The sequence below is a fragment of the Clavelina lepadiformis genome, chromosome 3 (assembly GCF_947623445.1).
Source record: "Clavelina lepadiformis chromosome 3, kaClaLepa1.1, whole genome shotgun sequence".
Classification (NCBI taxonomy): Eukaryota; Metazoa; Chordata; class Ascidiacea; order Aplousobranchia; family Clavelinidae; genus Clavelina; species Clavelina lepadiformis.
Window position 1 is genome coordinate 9,223,955 of NC_135242.1, and position 19,696 is coordinate 9,243,650.

Sequence of the window (19,696 nt, forward strand, 5' to 3'; positions counted from 1 at the left end):
CATGTTAAAATTTGCATCTTTGCACGTACGATTTATCGTCGAAAAAAGTACGGCCTGTGTTAAAATGCAAGCTTTCCATACAGGTCGCGACGTTGGGGCCGTAGTCGTAAATTGCATTAATCCAGTACATAAATTTCCAGACTAAATCAGAGCTTGCAACTATGAGTATTGTACAAATGCGGAATTGTCGCTAAAGTCTTAGCTTTCGGGATAACTTAGCTGCTGCTGTCAAGTGCCATGCATTTCTGCAAATTGATTAAATTGCATGTTTCAGGAAACGTTGATGAATCCAGTTGACTCTTTAGTCTCTAGCTCAAGTGTCCAAGAGTTTTAATCATAGACACATTATAAATAACTACCATAGTTATAAATAGGATGTCTATGATTTAAATGCGAACGGCACAATCTTTGTACAGTATACCGAAGGACAGCGATTTTAGGGTTTAACTTTGGTGACTACTAAGGAGTATTAAGAGATCGTAGTTATGTTATCAAAGTATGTGAAATTAACCATAGCTGTTTAAACGAATTATATATTAATAACATATTGTGACAACCGAACCGCAACCACGTGATTTTATGTTACGACAGAAGCCTACGTGTGGAAAACATATACATCGGGAATGATCATGTGAAGACCGCGTGATCAGAAACAGAGAGAAAAGATCTTACCTCGACTGAACTGGTACAACGATTGGTAAACACACACGTGGGAATTGAGAGGCCAAAATTAGCCAAGATGGTGGAAATTTCGAAGTCAACAACACAATGAACAGAAGAAGGATTTATGCATCACAAACAATTTACGTCATCATATAAATAAACGATGAATTTCATTTTTTAGATATAGAGAGACAGATAGAGGAGAAATGAAAAGTTAATCTTATACCGTAAAACAAATGTATTCAAAGCAAACGTCATTACTACGATCGGGCGACTGGAAGTTATAAATAAAAAGTGTATTCTGTTTGCTGCTGTTGTGTTTATTTCCTTGCAGGCGATTAAATCAATGAGTAAGTGTGCGTTAAATTGCATTTATTTATTGATGTAAGCGGAACCACCAAACTTCACGGTTAGAAGAGAAAGAGACTCATCAGTCGACAAAAAGGATAGCTAAATCCACGACAGCTATCTATTGTGACGTTTAATGGACTTTGCTTAAGTTAAGTCGTTACGAGTCAAAGTGACGTCATAATTACGTCAAATACGACTAGGCAACCAAAAAAATCAAAGCGTCATAATATCTTTTAAATATCGAAATACAGTACCTACTAAATATCTTTTCTGATGTAAGTTAAATCTAAAAAACTAAACACTACGCCGCTGAAATCAAGGTTTGGCATACCCGTTCTAGCTATTGTAACCGCCTAAACTTACCATTGAAATGTGTGACCTGCAGATGGTAAAGCAGTTGCTTTCCAAAATAATCGGTATGCGCAATGACGTGATAATACGTTGTGTCTGATTGGTTAATGTTTGTTATTGTGCTGAAGGGTTACTGATTGAATAGCGGTGTAGCCTATGTTGCAAAAATCTGGCATACGAATTGATAAATTTCACACAACATGTACTTAGGTACAATTATATCTATGCTGCCTTTCAGTGGTGTAAAATTTGCCACCGAACATAGGTTAAACCAGACGACAACTCACCGATAATGAATTTTTAGTCAGCGGCTTGTGCAAGTTTACCAAAAATTAAAATACTTTCCTTCAAAATCAGCGCCATGCCAGTCGAGGCATTCCTTTCGCACATAGAATTTTGGTTTGAAACACCTTTTCCCATAAAATGTCGAAATGTCTCGGGGGCTTGAGCGATATGAGGCATCATCGCCTAGTTTAAGTCGTGCAAAAACTTTCTTCAGTCCGAGAGTAAAGATTAATTTAATTATCATAAGCTACTGGTCATACCATACCAATACAATGATTCTACTGCTTGCTTGCTTGCTTTAAAGCACTTTACTCTTCAAAAGTCGTCGGGTTTGTAGTGGTTAGAGAGTTCAGCACTGGGCTTGCAACAATGCGGCCCTTAGCGATACCCAGTGGCGCTAATGTAATGCCTTTGGGTAAGGTCACCCCATTCGTCAAGGATTAGCCCATAGGAAAGGGAAAAAAGATTGCACGGATTACCCATTCGTATGGGCTAAAAAGAATATTTCCATCTCTTGAAATAATTGTTGTAAGGCTAATCGTGTTCGAATGAGGTAATCCATTTGGGCACGTCACATTGCTGGTAGCTGTGTAGAAAACAGACAGCATACGTGAATTTACAGTGACTTCATTGCATCTACAGTGTAATAAATAGTGTCATCCCGCATATAAGCTAGGGTGCTTGGCCTACATAGGCCTAAAACAATTGGCGGTAGTTGAAATACAGGACCCTGTATTGGCCTATAGCCTACATAATGTCCTTTGTAATGAAATGACTTATGCCTACAGATTATATAGGTATATAGTCTAGGCCTATAGTACGGGCTACCAGTATTCCAGTACTGCACCGACACACTAAAATGTTTGCAAGAAGGCCTATATGCCCTATAACTAACTTTGAAACACACTTCAGTAGAATATTAAATATTGCATCTATCATGATGATTGTCAGCTAGTGGTGGTAAGCATCCCGGACTGCTGAGTAATTGAGTTTGGAGCTTTTTTCCCCATCATTAAGTATGAACATTCACCGAAAGCTGTCAAGCCCAATATGTGACATTAACGTTTATGAAAAACAATATTGGGTGCTTCCGTGCCTAACTTTGCAATTTGGGTGACATCTATCTCACCGACTGCCAGTTATACCCATTGTGGAATGCGTGGCAACTACACAATCAAGGTTTTTAAAGACTATGCTTGCTGCACCCGAATATTTCACATGTAGACACTACCTCTTGCAAACACAGGCCACAGTTTCTAGATTTTGCCAACCAAATTGCAAAGTGTACCCCACCCCACCCCTACTCATCCTCCACCTAGTCATTCTAGTTTCAGCCATCTTGCACTTCTAAGATCTCGTTGAAAGGTGCAATGATTTCAGTGTGGTCAGATTCTAAATTCAGAAAAAAACTACAACTGTACATGCCTAGTCGGTTGCAGCTTACGCTATTTGTATTTTGCTAGTCTACTTGGGTCTTGAAATAGACACTTATTTCACTAGCTGCCAGTAGCCGAAGTAAGAAAATACAAATATGAAAAATGGCAGTTTGGCTAGTCTGTCACGTGGAAGGTTTGCTTCTCAGTATTTACGGTTCACAGTTGGGTAGTTGTGAATATAACATTGATTGCATGCATTGTAATTTTTCAACTTAACGGTTACAGCGTTAGACAGAATAATCAACTTTTTCGTTACAGAATCACAACCTTTATCTTTGCGCAGCGTGACTAGAGTTTAGTAACTGAACTTGTTTTTGTCTAAGTTTCAACTTTTTTATTTGAATTTTTTATATTGTATTTCTCGAATTTGAAACTGTATAGTGAATTTGAAATAGCTAACTACGAGCGGTAGCAAGCTGAGCCAGGTGCTTTAACTGCTACATCTTTGAGCTGGCATTTTGTGCAGGAGCTAATTTATAAGTACTAACTGTTTGAAAATCAAGGTCTTCCACACATCACACAGACTTTTGTTACCGGCACAGGATTTCAAGGGCTAGATTAAACATCATGGGTCAGCAGGTTGAGCTCCTGTGAGTCTTGCATAGTTCATTCTCCAGGCCCTGTGTACCCAATTGTAATGAAATGAACCTTGTAAATATTTGCTGGTTACCGTAGTAGAAAGTGTGGTGTAAGACTTAACTTACCTTAAATTGCTTAAATTTAATTTAAAATGTTAGAATTCCATGTTACTTACTTCATAAGCAGATAGAATTTTACTCAATTTTTATTATATATTGTTGGTCTACATGAGCAGATCTTAACCAATGGGCTATTACTAACCTATGCAATCCTTTTATGAACAAAAATTATTTGCACGAAAACGTTTTCTTGTTTATGAGTATATATTGTAGGCTACTGCCACTGGCTAAACAGACCCAAAAAGATGTGGATGACTCACATCTCACTGATTAGAACTTTCAAGTATTAAATATATTGCTGAGATATGTATACCTTGTGTTTGTGGCATATATCATATCAAATTGTCTGGGCAAGCAAGTCGCTGCAATGGTATGCAGGTATCATAAACAATAGACTACACTATGGTATGTACCTCCATGTTAATGCCTTGTTTATTCGTATCACCGGTAAGTTTGGTAATTTATACATACAGTACTTGAAAAACTCGCTAATATAGTTACATTAAATAATAATTATAATCTGCAACACTGTATTGTAAATTATGAATCATGACATAGGATCATAATTTTTTCTTAACTGAGACAGCTATTGAGACCAGGTATTCTCAACTTTTGTGCAATCATATGCAGTATATTTTATATATACATTTGAATGTATTCTTTTTAGCTTTATTTTCAGATATAGGCTTCCCAGCTGATTCAAATTACACTACAAAATCTAACTGAGTTAGTAGTGATCTAACTTTGAAATGAATATTGCACACTCTTACATAACCCCTCCCTCTTTGTAGGATTGAATTTATTGTTGTAATTGTTAGACAAAAATATCTATAGCACAAGAATTTGCCTGTATGTTTACTGCAAATGGAAACTTGACCTACGTGTCAAGAAATGGGAAAAATAAAAGGAGTAAGTACGTTTACTATATTTTACTATGTTTTTTACGTTTTTTATCTAACGTCTGTTTAAATGGGATAGCTAATAAGATAGTAATTAGTTTCTTTTCATACCAATTTCAAGCGTTAATACCAAGAATTTGTTAATCTAAATCAGGGTAGTCCTGTTATTTTTTCTACATGGGGCAGCAATAATAGTGGTTAGAGTAATCAATATATTGATATATCTTTTCCATTGCATAGGGAATTACAAAAGCTAAGTTTCGATATTGGGTAAAAGAACCCAAAAAAAGAAAACGACCCGTTTACCTCTTTGGCAAAACATTTGGTCCAGCGTTGAAACCCAATGCAAACAGTCACATAGTTACAAGAGGTTCTGTGGAAGGTGATCTAACTGCTACAAATCCTGAAATACCAAGCACTAGTAATGTTAACAGTTCTTGTGGAGGTGAATGAAAGAAATAATATAAGGAGATTTACAATATATTTCACATTTTTATGCTACATTTTTTCTGAAAATAATCACTTAACAGTCTTATTGAATACTGCATTTTAATTTTCATGTTATCACAGAGTTGGAAGAAAATTTAAATTACAAAATCAGAAGAGAGAAGCTGTCTTCAGATTGGCGATTAGTTGAAGAAAAGTTGTTTAAGTTGTCCATAACCCTATATTCTCCTGAGCGACGTACTTGCTGTGTATGCTTTGAAGAAGTTGCCAACATAATTCGTTGTGGAGATTGTGGGCCAAATGTATATTACTGTCGTCAGTGCTGGGATAACTGTCATTCTTTTGTTTGGTATCATTTGCCAGACATATGGATGGTAATTAATAATTATATACAAATATCTTTATTTTTGTAAAGGTTATTCACAAAAAGACCATTCATTTATCTGGATATAAAAGGCCATTAATGTTTGTAAACATTTTAGTGCTGTAGGCAGTCTTAAGAAATGTTTATTAATTTGTCTGTTGATAATCAACAATAATTATTTCAAATGTATATATATAATAAGTTAAATACATTCGTCTACATAAAATAATTTATCATACCTTTAATTAATTACCACAAGAAAAAGTTGTCACTGGCAGAATATTAGAGGAAAAGAAACAGTAGCTTACATTTCTTTAAACTGGTCTAGACAACAATGTCATAGTTGCTTTTTGTGCAGTAGAATGTAAAAACTGTTTGGGTTAATACTGTAAACCAAGTATCTTTGCAATTATTCCTACATTTTTACCGGAATGTATCGAATAATGTTGAACTTAGATCTCTGTTTACAATATTGTTGAAAACATTTTCACAGCTGAGAAATACAAAATGTGTCAAAAATGTATCTGAAGTATAAAAAGTAAAAGACAATACTGGTGCCATATGTATGACACATTTTATTTCATGGCCTTCAAAAGATTCCCCTCCAACACATTTTTCAAAGCCCTTCCATTATACCACTACTACTTACTAATAACACTTTTTTAAATGCTCAAACATCTCCAGGTCTCTGCAAAATCAGTAATAGCAAGACTGGCAGCTGGAGAATGATGTTTGTGCTTGTTCTTTTTTTAGCTGTAAGTTGTTTCAAATCGCTCAATGTCATCAATTATATCAATGATAGGCAGTTATTCAGACAAATCTGGAACAAAAAATTCTGTGCAACAAAGTGAAGCATCCAGGCATGATGAAATTATAGAATTAAAGTGGTGAAGGAGATTTTAAGTTAAGCATATATTTAGGGAAAACGTTTTGCAGTTCTTCGTTAAAGTTTAGCTGCTTCTGCTCACAATGTATCACAGAAGACAGTTGGAGTAAGATAAGGTTGTAAATGATTGCTTTTTGAGACAGCCTAAATATTTCAGTGTAGAAGCCATGTTACACGAAACCAAAAAAATGTGTTGTTGTGGTATTTGACCACATAGGAAAACAAAATTAAGCGGTAAGCTTCTACCCATGTTAAAATCGTTGATTAAAACAGACTTAGTTTTTTTACAGAACTATTCCTGTATTTCTTGTGTATGTACCAATATCACTTAGTTAAAATATCCAAACATCCTCTTGCAATTTTAGTCAACATATTACTTGTAACACATTGTTAATGGTATTATTTACACTTTACAGGGTAACATGTTTTGCAAAATGGTCACTCCGGTACGACTTTTGAAGAGATTTGATGGTCATGAATGTCAGTCAAGTTACACTCGACACATTACAGTGGTTGATTACAAAGGTATAATTTTTATTATTCCTTTGCATTTATTATAAATCATCTCTGCCATTCTTTCATCCATTGTTTTCTTGTTCATTGGCAAAGTTTGCATTTTAGGTTTTGAAAATGTGGTTTCTGTACAATTTTGCTATTGTGAGAGTGAGCCTGAAACTCTGTTAAGATTAAATCTGTGGACCTGTTCGCCCAAAAAGCCTAAACTAGCAGTATCCATTGACCTATTGGAATACTTTCGAGCCTTGTGTCTCGAAAAACATCTTTCCACTGAAGGATTTTGCCATGCTCTTGAAAATAGATTTTTGCGAGTACCTGGATATACAGCAGGGGTTAGCACTTTTTAGTGTTTTGTATTTCTAAGAAAATCCGAAACAACCTGTGGATGTTTCTTGTTTTTTTTGTTTTAGGTAAAGTCTTTGTCAAGAGTTTTGCTACAAGAAGTGGTTGAGGCATATAGACACCATGTCTATAAGCTGCAACATCTGCATGGTTTGGTCTCTTCTGATGATATAGATACGGGTACCCTGTGTCCAGCATGTGAAGGGGTAAAGCTAAGAAGTGTGATTGAAAGTTCCCAGGCCTCTGTGATCGAGTGTAAATGCTTGGCTTTAACTGCGTTTTGTTGGTAGAATCCTGAAGGTATGCGGACATATTGCTTAGATGCAAATTTTGGTTTGGTGAGAAGAATTTTGTCCGGGAGTAAAAGCTGTGATCCTCACCACAAACAATCTTTTTTTTTAAACCAAAACGAAGTCGACAGCTTTGTAGACACCTATGATGAAAACAAATATGGCTCGGCTGTAAGTTATTTCTTAACAGTATGTACCAAAATGCATTAAAAATGTTAAATCAAGTACATAACTTCAACAATTGATTTCCAATCATATTGTTATGGTCCTATTATACATTTCAAGGAATTTCATGCATATTTATAAGAATAAATGCTGCATACTTATGCATTAATTAGAATCATTATTTTTAGTCCAAAAATTGCAATGACTTTCAAGCAGGCAGCATCATTAGATCGAAATCTAAAAGCAGTAAACTGGCTATCAAAGGTGTATTTGGTGTTTGTTGTAAACATGAGTTTCCGACAATGTTTTTTGACTTAAAACATGGTGAAAGGTAAAGTGTACATTCTTGCTTTAGTTGTTTTGTGGAAGGTGTATTACTACGGTATATGTAGAATTTGTGTATTAGTATTTGTAAACAATGTTTTTAAAACTGATTCTGTTGCAGGCTAGCATATGCAGTTTTAGCTATTGAAAAACTTCTGGAAAGAAACGAAAATAAAATAAGAGTTTTCTATGACATAGCTTGCAAACTGAAAGGTCATCTTCAGGTATACCTTTAAGAATTTACACATGATATTGTGTTAGTATGGCAACATTGATATACGTTTAAATTATAGGTATACAACCCATTTTTCGAAACATATTTTATTTGTAAGCAATCTACTCCTGGGTCATTGATTGCATGTCATTAGTGTTCTTAATGTTAGTGCATACTGCAGACGATGCTGTATGTGCAAGTTAGTTAATCATTTTTGCTTACATAAAATACTGCATTTATGTTTAAATAATAATTAAGATTTTGTGATTTTCTTTCTGGATTCCAATATGATTTCATTATTTAGGTCCGAAAAAACTTTGCAATTCTTAATAAAATAACATTTGCAGTACCTGTTTTTCATTCATATGGCCATATTTTCTCTTGTCAGGTAAACATGATATTTTATACCTATATATTGTACAACTGTTAGGTCAAAGTCTTTTAGTTTTATTACACTGAGCACAAGAAATTCACCGAAAATATTAAGGTCTAATTTTGAAAAACTTGTTGTCTGTATGACAAAATCTTTATATAATGATGTTGAACATACAAATTTAAGTACTGAATCCTTTAGGAATAGAATTTTGTATAATTGTATAGGAAACTATATAATTTTGTTAATTTGTAGAGAAGAAGTTGAAGATTTGACCAAGGAAATAACGTCTGAAATACTTTCTGGAAAAGTTGACCAAATTGCTAAGTAAGCTGAAGGACATATCAATGTTAAATTGAGTTACTACAATAATTCCCCAGACATAAACGAATATTGTTACTTCCCACTGCTGCAACATCAGAAACCATTAGAAAAGCTTATAAAACAGTAACAACAGTGTATCCACCAAATTTACTGTGATAAAGTTAAAACCCACACAATGATGGTGAAAATACAGTATATGGGAGTTCAATTGCCAAGAGTATTGTTTGCCAGGACATGATATATGCTTTCTTCATCGATGTATTGCATGTTCTTCTATTTTACATATTGTATGCGTTGTTTTGTAGACTTGACAGTCATCTTTCCAAAGTTGAAGTAGAAAACGGTATATTGATTCGTTGGGATGTAAAAGATGATATGATGCTTAAATATTTGTCAAGTGCTGTGAAGAAAAAAAGAGCAGAAATTTTGGAGAACATTTATAAATTAAATATCGAAAGAAAATTTTTATCTACTTTGATTCAAAAATACCCAGGTAATTTGTGCATGCACTATGCATGGGGTTACATTATCGATAAAGCTACTGTTCTGTTATTTTCAAGTTTGTACATGATGATTTTTCAGCTGGTCAAACAATTGTTCAACGACTAGTGCGAAGCATCAGGAAGGTTAACAACAACATTCGTCATCAGATTACTATGTATAATAAATACCAGAATGTTCCACAAAATGAAATGAAAAGCATAACTTTTGAAATGGTTGTCGGGTCTGGGCCAGTTAAAAACGTACCTGGTTTTATTGAAAAAAAAATCAAGGAACAACATTGCATTCGGGAAAGGTGCAAAGAAGAAATGTGTCATTTAAAAGAAGATATGACAAGTGTGATGAACTTCTATCAAAAGCAAATAAACATAGTGTCTAATCTTGTAGAAGGCTGTGAGGTTGTGGAACCATATGTGGTTACCCATCAGTTGCAAGCAGAGATCGAACTTCTTTCTTTCATAAATGACATTAAGGGCACAGTACCTTTTCAAGCAAATACACCTCTGCTCAATGAGAAGCTAGGCACTTCCGATATGGCAAAATTGGACCCAATGGAGAAAGAAGATGATGAAAGTGAATCACCAATAAATTTATCTGAGCTTCAACACATTTTAACTGAATTTGGCTCGGAAAGCGAAGGTTCAGATAACGAAGATGAAGCTTAAACTAATTAGTTTTAACCCGTGTCCTTGAGTCAGTTATGCCACAAAATTACGTTTAACTGCATTTGTTTCCATTTTTTTGTACGCATTTCAGTTATTAAACGTTCATTACATATATACTTGCCATATGTTTGTTTTGCCTCAGAAACGTTTCCTAGGCAGTAGGCAGTCTATCAAATATTTCGCCTTTAATTGTCGGAAAGGAAGAGTACGATGATTGCAAAAAGGAGCAATGCACGTCGACCTAAAACGTGGAAAGACCTTGACCCTTTGTGCTATAACGGTGAAAGGTTAACGACGGCTACCCAACACACCAAGCGTTTCACGGTGATACTGTACCAAATAAGATTTTAGGAAACTTACAGAACGTGCTCGTTGTTGATAGGCACATGGACGGTTAAAATAGAACTCGGTTATAAGAAACAGCATTTTAGGGATTAAGACCCCGCTTCTGTTGCCAGAACACATCAAACCCTCAGAGTTCAAGCATTCTCTAATTTCGATGAAACTGTCCAGTAAATGAGCATGCAAAATTTAGTACACTCTGTATTTTGTCACTCTTTCGCTGTAAGCTTACTTGTTTAACTTTCAATTATAAACGTGCGTGGGATCAACAAACTTCTTATTAGTCTATACTTTTGCTGGCCAAAGCAAAAATGTTACCGGTATAACTTTTTTTAATTAGATACAGGCTAAGGCTTATAATAATTGGCGTTGGTTTCTTTAATGAATGAAAAATGCACAATTTTTCTTAAAACAGTCCGCACAAAAAATGAATTTTTTTTTTAAATTGTTGCGATTAACCATGCCTAATTTGTTTATTCAATATTTCAATGCTGTTTTATTCTCTTAGAGCTACAATCATGGAAAATTTTCATTTCCGTGTCAAAATCTTCACCTAGTAAATAACAAAAAAAGTAGTATTTGTCGTCGTGTGATCCAGTTGTTATTCAGCCCATCAAGCTGAATGGAAAAGAGTGGAAGCACAGGAGGTTGGATGCCGGCAACTTGCTGACCGCAAGGAAGAGAAGGTTTTCCAATGATATGGGACCCAGACATCCAGTACGTTAAACATCGTAGTATGCAAAATACCGTTTATGACAATGTGGACTTGGTGGTTGTGTGATGCGACACCAGACACAAGTGCAGTAAGCTACTCAGCGATGGAGTAAAGTAAAACCATAGCTTTTTTACGGAGAGTAGCAGCCTAGTGCCCGAGCAAAAGGTATCATTTGTCTTTTCAAGGCGATCCGGGATATTCGTTTCTTGCGTAGTGACTCAAGTTGTCGACAAAACGTGAGCCAACTGTTCGAGTTCGACAAAACGTGAGCGAACTGTTATTCCGACTTATTTGGGGACTGGACAGAAGAGCGCGTAGATGTTTAAGAAGGAGTGCCATCGATCCTTGTGGGATCCCGTCTTTAAGGCGTCATAGCTTGTTTCGCTTATTGTGACCTGGGGTGAAGGTACTTCTCCGTTTGTAAACTAGCTCCATGGTTATACGGATTATGTACCTGTTTTGTCTGGGAGTAGACGCAGCGGCTTGCAGGCAAAGCTTCGGTGCCATACTGTATCATAGGCAGCTGTAAGTTTATGAAGTACAGCACCAGCCTTTTTGTTAATCCCGAAGCTTTTCGCGATGTTCTGGGTCATAAGGGTGACCTGGAATTCAGCCAGGGGAGAAGTTGTCGATTATGGGTTCGACGCAGGGGTAGACCAAGCGTTTGCGGACTTTCAAGAGGACACACAAAAGAGATAGGGGCAACAACTCTTCGGGCCCTAAATCACGATGATAAAAGCTCTTGAAATTTTGTGACCCAGAACCTTGCTTGGCTTTGTTTGATAGAGCACAGCAGCGAAGTCATTTGGAGAGAAATGGCCAGAGATGTTTTCGCCATCAGGGGTTTCTAACCTCTAAAGGTCAGACACTTCTTTTCCAACAAGTTTGGTCCCTCTTTTCGTGTATTCCGCATTCAGTCAGTTGCGTGGCGAATGTGTTGGATGAGAAAAAGCGCGGGCGTATTGAGTAAGCTGACCGGCCAGCGAAATTGTTCAAGACACTGTGAGGAGTATTGATAGTATTGAGCTTATAGGTCTGTCCACAGCGCTAGCTTCTTGGGATTGGGTCTCTGCAAGACCGAAGGGGCTGCTTTACTAGAAGCGGTATCTACAGCGTCAAGAGAAAAGAACGGTGGTAAAGGACGTGATGTGGTGTGTCACTAAGTTTTAAAGTTATAATTGCTGAAGCGATGCAATAAATAATAACAGTAGGTTGTAAGTCTTGCCAAGGTTTCTCTTTTGATATTTTATTAAAATACAGATTTAATAAAAAAAAACTAACCATTTGAGAAAATTTTCTTTTCGTTAAACTTATTCATAATTGTAATAGTTGGCAAAACCGGCAAAAAGATCTAAAAATGCGTTTTATTGATCTTGTTTTACCATGTGAACCCGAAAGAGGATCAAAATGTCATACAACAAAAGGGTTAGAGGCTACTTTTATAAACGCATGTTGAGTGTTAATAAGCATTTCAAATTCCGACATGATATTGTTGGAGATATTTATGACAAACTTGAATTTTATAGCCTTGCAGCGATTGAGCTCGCCTACCTCTTCAATAATATCATGTCATAATATCATATCATACGACAGAAGAGATTATTACGATGAAATGTGTTCGACCCACACGTCAATAAGAGATAAGAGCTTTCAACTTATATTGCATAGAATTTTCATTGTTAGGTTGCGTCCTTTTTAAAGTGGTTAATTTAACCTTCCTAAAAAGGTGTGAGTAACATTTTGAAGTTAACATCACGATCTTCTGTTTTTAATGTGGCCACATCAAAATTAGCATGCGACCAACTTATCAAAGAAACCTCTTATCATGTTACGTCCATTTGTATTCGTCACGTCATTGACTTTTAACGTAATCGCAAGTGTGACTCGTTTAGGCTACATATCAAAGTTTTGCACATATTGCAACTACTTTTTAGTGAAAGTGTCACGAAAAGTGATATTGAACCCCCATATTACTATGGAATTTTGTTAAATTAAGTTAAACGTTAATGTTAAATTAAGCCTTAATAGAAAATCAATGTACCAAAATACAGCAGTGAGTCATTATCACTAAAAATGCTTTGATTCAGCACAGTATATTTTCCGAAAGCGCAGTCAAAAAGTGAAAAGCAAAATTACGAAAATATTGAAGACGGTGAAATAAGTAAAAAAACAACAAACAATTTTAACGAATGTTAACTTTATACAATGACGAAAATGCGGACATAAATAAAGGATGAGGTGCTAAAATGGAATGAATGATCGCAGCTTACGTTAATAATAAAAGACTATAAAAGAGGCACACTACAAATCTAACTGTACAAATAAGGAAAATTAGCGAAAAGTAACTATCCGCTCACCAATACGTGTGTGATATAATTATATACTGTACAGTATATTAGCACAATAGGTTGGTCAGAAGAAATCATTGCACCGTTGTACGGCAATGTAAAAATAACAAACATTACCAAAACGAAACTGGCAAATGATGTACTGTATTTTACGGACCATAAGGCGCACCGGGCTATAAGGCGCATTGTCAATAAATTGCTTTGATTAGTTTTTTGTTCATACATAAGGCGTATCGGACTATAAGGGCATATGGCTATAAGGCACATGTGTTACCGTATAAAGCTCATTAAAATACGTTGTGAGCATGCGCATACGCATTATGATCCATACATTAGGCGCACCGGCTTATAAGGCGCACGATCAATCTATGAGGAGAAAAAAGGATTTAAAGTGCGCCTTATGGTCCGTAAAATACGGGAATTTTTACTCGTTATACATATAACACTGAATCACGAACAAATTACCAATCTACTGTTCTATGTGTTGGTTCAGCAAAGTGCTAATGTTCCTCATTTTCACATTCTTCCGTTGTCACCAAAAGAACTAAATTGTTTTCTGCCAGCTCCAAATTACTATAAAGAGCAACAAGTATAACAGAAAGCGCACAGCGTAAAATTTGCAATGTAATCCCTTTATGCATGCAAAGATTACAGAAATCCCATCACTTACCCCCTTTTCATAATTATAATATTTTCTTGCTCATCTATAATTTTCTGGCAATCGACTGGACCATAACTGCCGGGATTTCGAAAGGGGATTCCACAAGGCATTCCAGTGATGCTGAACTCGTTAATTTTAGCATACGGCATACGTCCATTGGATTTGTGCATTGTCTCACCTGTAAAGCACCAGAGCAAAGATACCAAGGCATGCACAAACACAACTTAATATAATTAAGATGAAACAATTAGCATCAATTCTATTGTATTACATTCTATTGCTTGGAAAAATACGCAACACTAATAATAAAATTTTTTATTTCACACCGTTAGGCTAAAGAAAGACAATTTGTTGGCATAAAAAGACTTACAATATTTCTTATTAAAATTTTTTCGAACTTTCATTTGCAATTCGGTGTTTTTTTGTCTTGAAGTACTGCAAGCTGTATACAAATATATAGCATACGTTACTTCTAATGAAAATTTTTTCATACTTTATGATTAACATGATTAATAATGACACTAATATCATTCAGGTTCATATGCAAAAAAAATCTTCAATGAGTTAAAGTTAAAAAATAAGTGCTATAAAAGTTCCTTTTAATATATGCTTGCAGTAAATGTAACTGTAGTTAATCATGTTCTTGCAAATGTTTAGAAATATCACAGTAAATTACATAAAATTACCTTTTCCGCAATGTAATATCTCAATAAAGCCACTTTGAACACTTGGCTCCAAGAAATATGGCCTTACATCCCTGCTTCCAAATGCATTGAATGTATCGTTAACAAATGCCATTCCACCAACGGCCACACCAATTTCTTCAAGTTCACCACACTAAAACAGGAACAAGTTACCTTTGTTTCTTGTACAGCACGATTACACCATAGTATAATATGAACAGCAACATACAGCTTGAATTATTCGAGCAATGGCATTTTGTCTAAGTTTTTTTTTCATATTTCCATCCATTTCATTTGGTGGCATGGAACTTTCAGAATTGAAGGTCTTCGCTTTCTCTTTCCAAACTTGTTTCGTTTGCTTCGGAAGTTCTCTCCACCTGCTACCCCAGAGTTTGAAATCTTGAAAAACAGCAATTAAAAATTAGTACAGAACATTTGAAAGCTTTATAAAAAAATGAACATAAATTGAAAGTAAGAAACACTGAAAACAGGTAAGACCTTACTTCATGCAAAACACTTTGATAACTTGTCTAAACTAGTACTTTCATTGTTCAGCTGTTAACATAGTGAAACCTTCATTTATGTAAATCTTGAAGTTGAGTAGAAGCTTACAACTCTTAAGATTTAACAGCGTCAATCAATGTTAACATCTTCGATATCTAAGGCTTTCTAATAACCAACATAACAGTAAACACATTTTTGGAAATTCATTACACACGTATCATGTGAGGTCACAAATAGCATGCACTTCAAGTCATGCATCATTCATTATGTATCATGCTCTTCACTAATCGAACTAACACTGTGACACAAGTTTCACAATCAAACCGAGAAAAAAAAATTACGACATGCAAATTTAGTAACGAACACAGTAAGCATGAAATCAATGAATGCAATATATCAGGTGAAAAACAATGAAAATTATTTTCAGTGAGAACTACATTTGTGCATTTAACGACATAATGCTAATGACTCAATGAAGCAAGCGATCAATTAAGCAAACCAGCCAGAATATCAGACCTTGTACATATCTTAAATGAAACACATGTGATGCTGTCTAGAAGCTTCTCCCTTGAAAATTTGGGAAGAAATCATGCAACTGTATTAAAAATACCAATATTCTGTTTCTTAATGGAAGAACAAAATAGATTGTAGCCTGTGAATCTTCGTTTTCGAAAAGGTTTAACTTTTTGAACCCTTGGCCTTATTGATGCATTGTAATTGTAAATCCAGCGCTAAAACACAGCAGTTGTCAAAACGCTAGTAAACAAGCGGCAAAAGTATTTAGTAGTGGCAGTTTAACATACCATCATACAAGAGATCTGAGAAAGGGACACACTTTAATCATTTTGTAAGATCATGCAATAAACATGCAATAACTACTTTAAGTTGGAGAGTTGTCCCGGACAAGGAACGGAGCTTTTTGTCAGCCAACAAGATTATTTTGGCGAAGACAACTGTTGCAATCTTTGAACTTAAAGTACGTAATGGCATCTTTCAACCAGAGTTCTATCATAATAGCCTACTTCAAGCGGAAATTACAGCATAGAGTTACAGTAATGAACTGTAACTTGTTTGTAAAGCAGGGAGTGCAGTTCTACAGCTTGCGGTAATACTGAAAGAGCTGATAACTACAGCAAGTATGAATTATGGCAATTAAAACTTTAATCTACGATGAATCACCTTGATTTGGTTTTTACTTAAACCAGTATTAATGGTTGCTTCATTGAGGTGCTCTGACTTTGCAGTTCTCATACCTTTTGTTTCCCACAAAGATATAAGCATATCCCGCTGGCTTTGTGAAATGTCCTTACTGAACAATGCAAATCAAATTATTAATAAGTGAGACACAAAAATTTTTTTTTTTAAATTGAAAACACAGGTTGTCTGTATCTACACGAAATATCTTACGTCCATCTGGACGGCAATTTAGAATAGCGTTTTATTAACACTTTTAGTGACTTGTATGCAAATAAACAGAGTGACATGAAAAAAATGCCATACTAACAATTACTTATTTATGACCAAAGATCGAATTAAATATACAACAGATATATACATATAAGTTAGCTATTATACATGAAGAACTAACCGAGTTCTTCTAGTGCTTGCCATGTTACTCAGAAAAGAGCAAATAGTACGACAAAATTTTAACAATTTTACAAAAATTAAAACATGCAATAAACTAAACTGTTTGGATAAAAATTAGTTTTGTAAGAAGTAATCACCACTCAATATGAATTAAGAATAGAACATACACACATAAAGATAGTCATCCTAATAAATAATATAACTTAGGGCACATGTTGCAATAAAAGCAAACGCTCAACACTAAAGTCTTACAGATGTCAAAAATTTACTGTGCACAGATATGATTTTCTTGGTGCTTGGTAATCAACAGTAAGCGCATGTTTCAACTTCAACTCCTTTTCAAATCATAAAGGCTTCAAAGATTATCAAGAAGTTTGGCCAACCCTTTTATGTATATGGTACACATAAGTCTTTTCCTACAGCACTATAGTATTACAATACCACAATGTTCTTTTGGCTAATAGCTTATATGCACATACTTTGATGTGAATTAAACACTTCGGTGAGGTCATTGTCTGTCTCAGCACAACCAAGTTATGGGCATTGATGCTATAAAAATGTAAAAATATAAGCGATAGTAGCTGTGACATGAAATGACAAATGTTTCAAATCAATTTACTTGATATTTGTTTGTAATAAGCGATTGTTTTTCGGAGTAAATAGCCATTTATCTGCACAACTTCTTTGACCAGCTTTTTGTTTAAATAGGCCATTCTTGAATGCAGTTGAGAATAAATTGCCAGCATTACTGTTCAAAGTGGATGGCTTTTAAGAGGTGGCAAGTTGTATTTAATCGGGGCTTTTATCAAGCAATAAGCATGGATGTTTTAACTAAAATCCATTATATCATATATATTGTAGTAACCGGAGCCCTTCAAAAACTTTGCTAATCGTAACTTTCTTAATTGAAATGTTTGGTCTGAAAAGCATACAAAGTAGGTGGCTTCAGGAAGAAATTGAGTTTTATTTTGAAAACAGTACACCAAAATGAAGTGCTATTTTCAATCCTCGCAGAAAAGCAATCGTTTAGACAACAACAACCTTTTATTTGTGGTAATTTTGATGGCAGCCACTTGAGATGGTTGCTTTCGCATGGACTAAGAATCAAATCAAGAGCACTAGAGCCAAAGTACACATTTCAGTAATAACTCTAAACATTCTCTTGGAAAGGTAGAACAAATCTTACTGACACTTTTTAGTCGGAGGTAGTGGTATATTTTGAAATAATTTGAAGAATATGTAAAACAGATAATAAAAAAGTCAAGACAGGCTTCAGAATTTCATGGTCCCAAACTAGGGTAAAGTTGGTACAACAACAAAGGTCAGTAAAGGGATACACATGAAAAAACGTTTCCAAATTAAACAACTTCATGCATTATGTATTTACTTCCAAGTGAAGTTTCTCCCAAAATAGCCAAGTTTCAGTCATTCACAATGTGCATCAAACAGAAGATTTCAGCTGGCAAACAATGTTTGGTGGTGGATAATGTTGCATTCCAAACAAATTAAAAAATTTAAATAGTTTTAATTTAAGAATTTAAAATACGAAATCAAATCAAAATATTTTACTGTTGACAATAATTATTACCATCAAAAAAACTCTGCATAACACTGGCCTGCATTTTTCAACTTCAAAATTTTTTTTTCACTAAAAACATGCAAATATAGCTAATTTTGGGGCGCTGATTCCGAATCTGTGGTCCGTTTTATTCTAGCACATCAGGTTTTTGAGATAACTGTTACACGTGATATAGCGTTTTTGGTGAACAATCGCAAATAATGTAAGGTGTACAACAAGCTTGACTCGAAAAAATTCACAGTTTGCACAGAATTGTTACACATCTTTGTCTTCTTATGATAACACAATAAAGATTTTTGAAATATGACAGCAATAACGATATAATCCAGTAAAATGATTATTATTGAAAGCACAGCGGTTCACTACCTCGGTATCTATTTTATTGAAAATGCGCGTCTACCTGATTTTCTCACATATATAGTAGAGTCTTCTCTTTTAAGACACCAGCAGTAGTCAGCAATCATGCTGACATTCCACTTACTCTGATAGCATTCCTCTATCACCAGTATCTCTTGGTGAAAACGTTCACCTTGTTCCTCACTAAACTTCCCACAGTTATCTGGAAAGTAGTCTAGGTGGGAGGGTGAAAAGTGCATTTTGACGCTCATCCTACCCCCAAGTTTTTGTAAGGCATCGAGCATATCTGTAATAAGCTGTTTGTAATTGGAGGCTCCGTTATTTCCATGGAACTGCTGGATAACAGCTTTTAACCCCTTCCAGGCTTGCAATTCCGTTATAGACTTTTTTTTCGAAATCTTCACCCTTCAACAGTTCTCTGATTTGAGGTCCAGTGAAAATACCTGCTTGCAGCTTAGCTTCGGATAAAGACGAAAACTTTTCTTGCAAGTACCTAAATCCTTCTCCGTATTTGTCCATACCTTTCACAAAGTTTTTCATGCACTCAAACTTAATGTGCAAGGGCGGTAAAAAAACTTTTGCTGGAGCAACAAGAGGATGTGCCTTCACATTCTTAGATCCAGGCAGAAACTCATCTCTTGCTGGCCACAATTTCCGAGTAAAGTGGGAAGTATCTGCCCTACTGTCCCAGAGATAAAGAAAACAGGGAAATTTAGTGTAGTATAGTATGAGAGCTACAACTTTTAAATCAGCACATATCAACCAGTTATGCTCTTGGTACTTTATCATTTGCAACAGAACTACTGTTTTCATACGTTTCTGACAT

The 19,696-nt window shown here is 35.2% G+C and overlaps 2 protein-coding genes across 8 annotated transcripts; one reads left to right on the top strand and one right to left on the bottom strand.

Annotated features, from left to right (window-relative positions):
* Positions 1–3,171: 3,171 nt before the first annotated feature.
* On the top strand, positions 3,172–9,375 carry LOC143449228 (uncharacterized). Of its 2 annotated transcripts, XM_076949340.1 has the most exons (12): positions 3,174–4,693; positions 4,924–5,128; positions 5,254–5,504; positions 6,797–6,905; positions 7,002–7,228; positions 7,307–7,444; positions 7,529–7,699; positions 7,882–8,024; positions 8,139–8,241; positions 8,536–8,619; positions 8,860–8,931; positions 9,234–9,375. In XM_076949340.1, exons 1-11 carry the CDS (start codon positions 4,676–4,678, stop codon positions 8,869–8,871), a joined length of 1,461 nt encoding a protein of 486 aa, XP_076805455.1. In that variant the 5' UTR covers positions 3,174–4,675; the 3' UTR covers positions 8,872–8,931; positions 9,234–9,375. The 2 variants fall into 2 exon arrangements, with proteins under 2 accessions (XP_076805454.1, XP_076805455.1); XM_076949339.1 differs by lacking the exons at positions 8,860–8,931; positions 9,234–9,375 and having other exon boundaries at positions 3,172–4,693; positions 8,536–8,747.
* A 3,853-nt stretch (positions 9,376–13,228) lies between these two features.
* Positions 13,229–18,981, bottom strand: LOC143448832 (uncharacterized). 6 transcript variants are annotated; one of them, XM_076948736.1, is made up of 7 exons: positions 18,322–18,799; positions 16,527–16,656; positions 15,073–15,242; positions 14,847–14,997; positions 14,531–14,602; positions 14,170–14,338; positions 13,229–14,072 (listed from the first exon to the last, which is right to left on the bottom strand). In XM_076948736.1, exons 3-7 carry the CDS (start codon positions 15,145–15,147, stop codon positions 14,000–14,002), a joined length of 540 nt encoding a protein of 179 aa, XP_076804851.1. In that variant the 5' UTR covers positions 15,148–15,242; positions 16,527–16,656; positions 18,322–18,799; the 3' UTR covers positions 13,229–13,999. The 6 variants fall into 6 exon arrangements, with proteins under 6 accessions (XP_076804851.1, XP_076804849.1, XP_076804848.1 ...); XM_076948734.1 differs by lacking the exon at positions 15,073–15,242 and having other exon boundaries at positions 18,322–18,981; XM_076948733.1 differs by lacking the exons at positions 15,073–15,242; positions 18,322–18,799 and adding an exon at positions 16,936–18,286.
* Between the last annotated feature and the right edge of the window lie 715 nt (positions 18,982–19,696).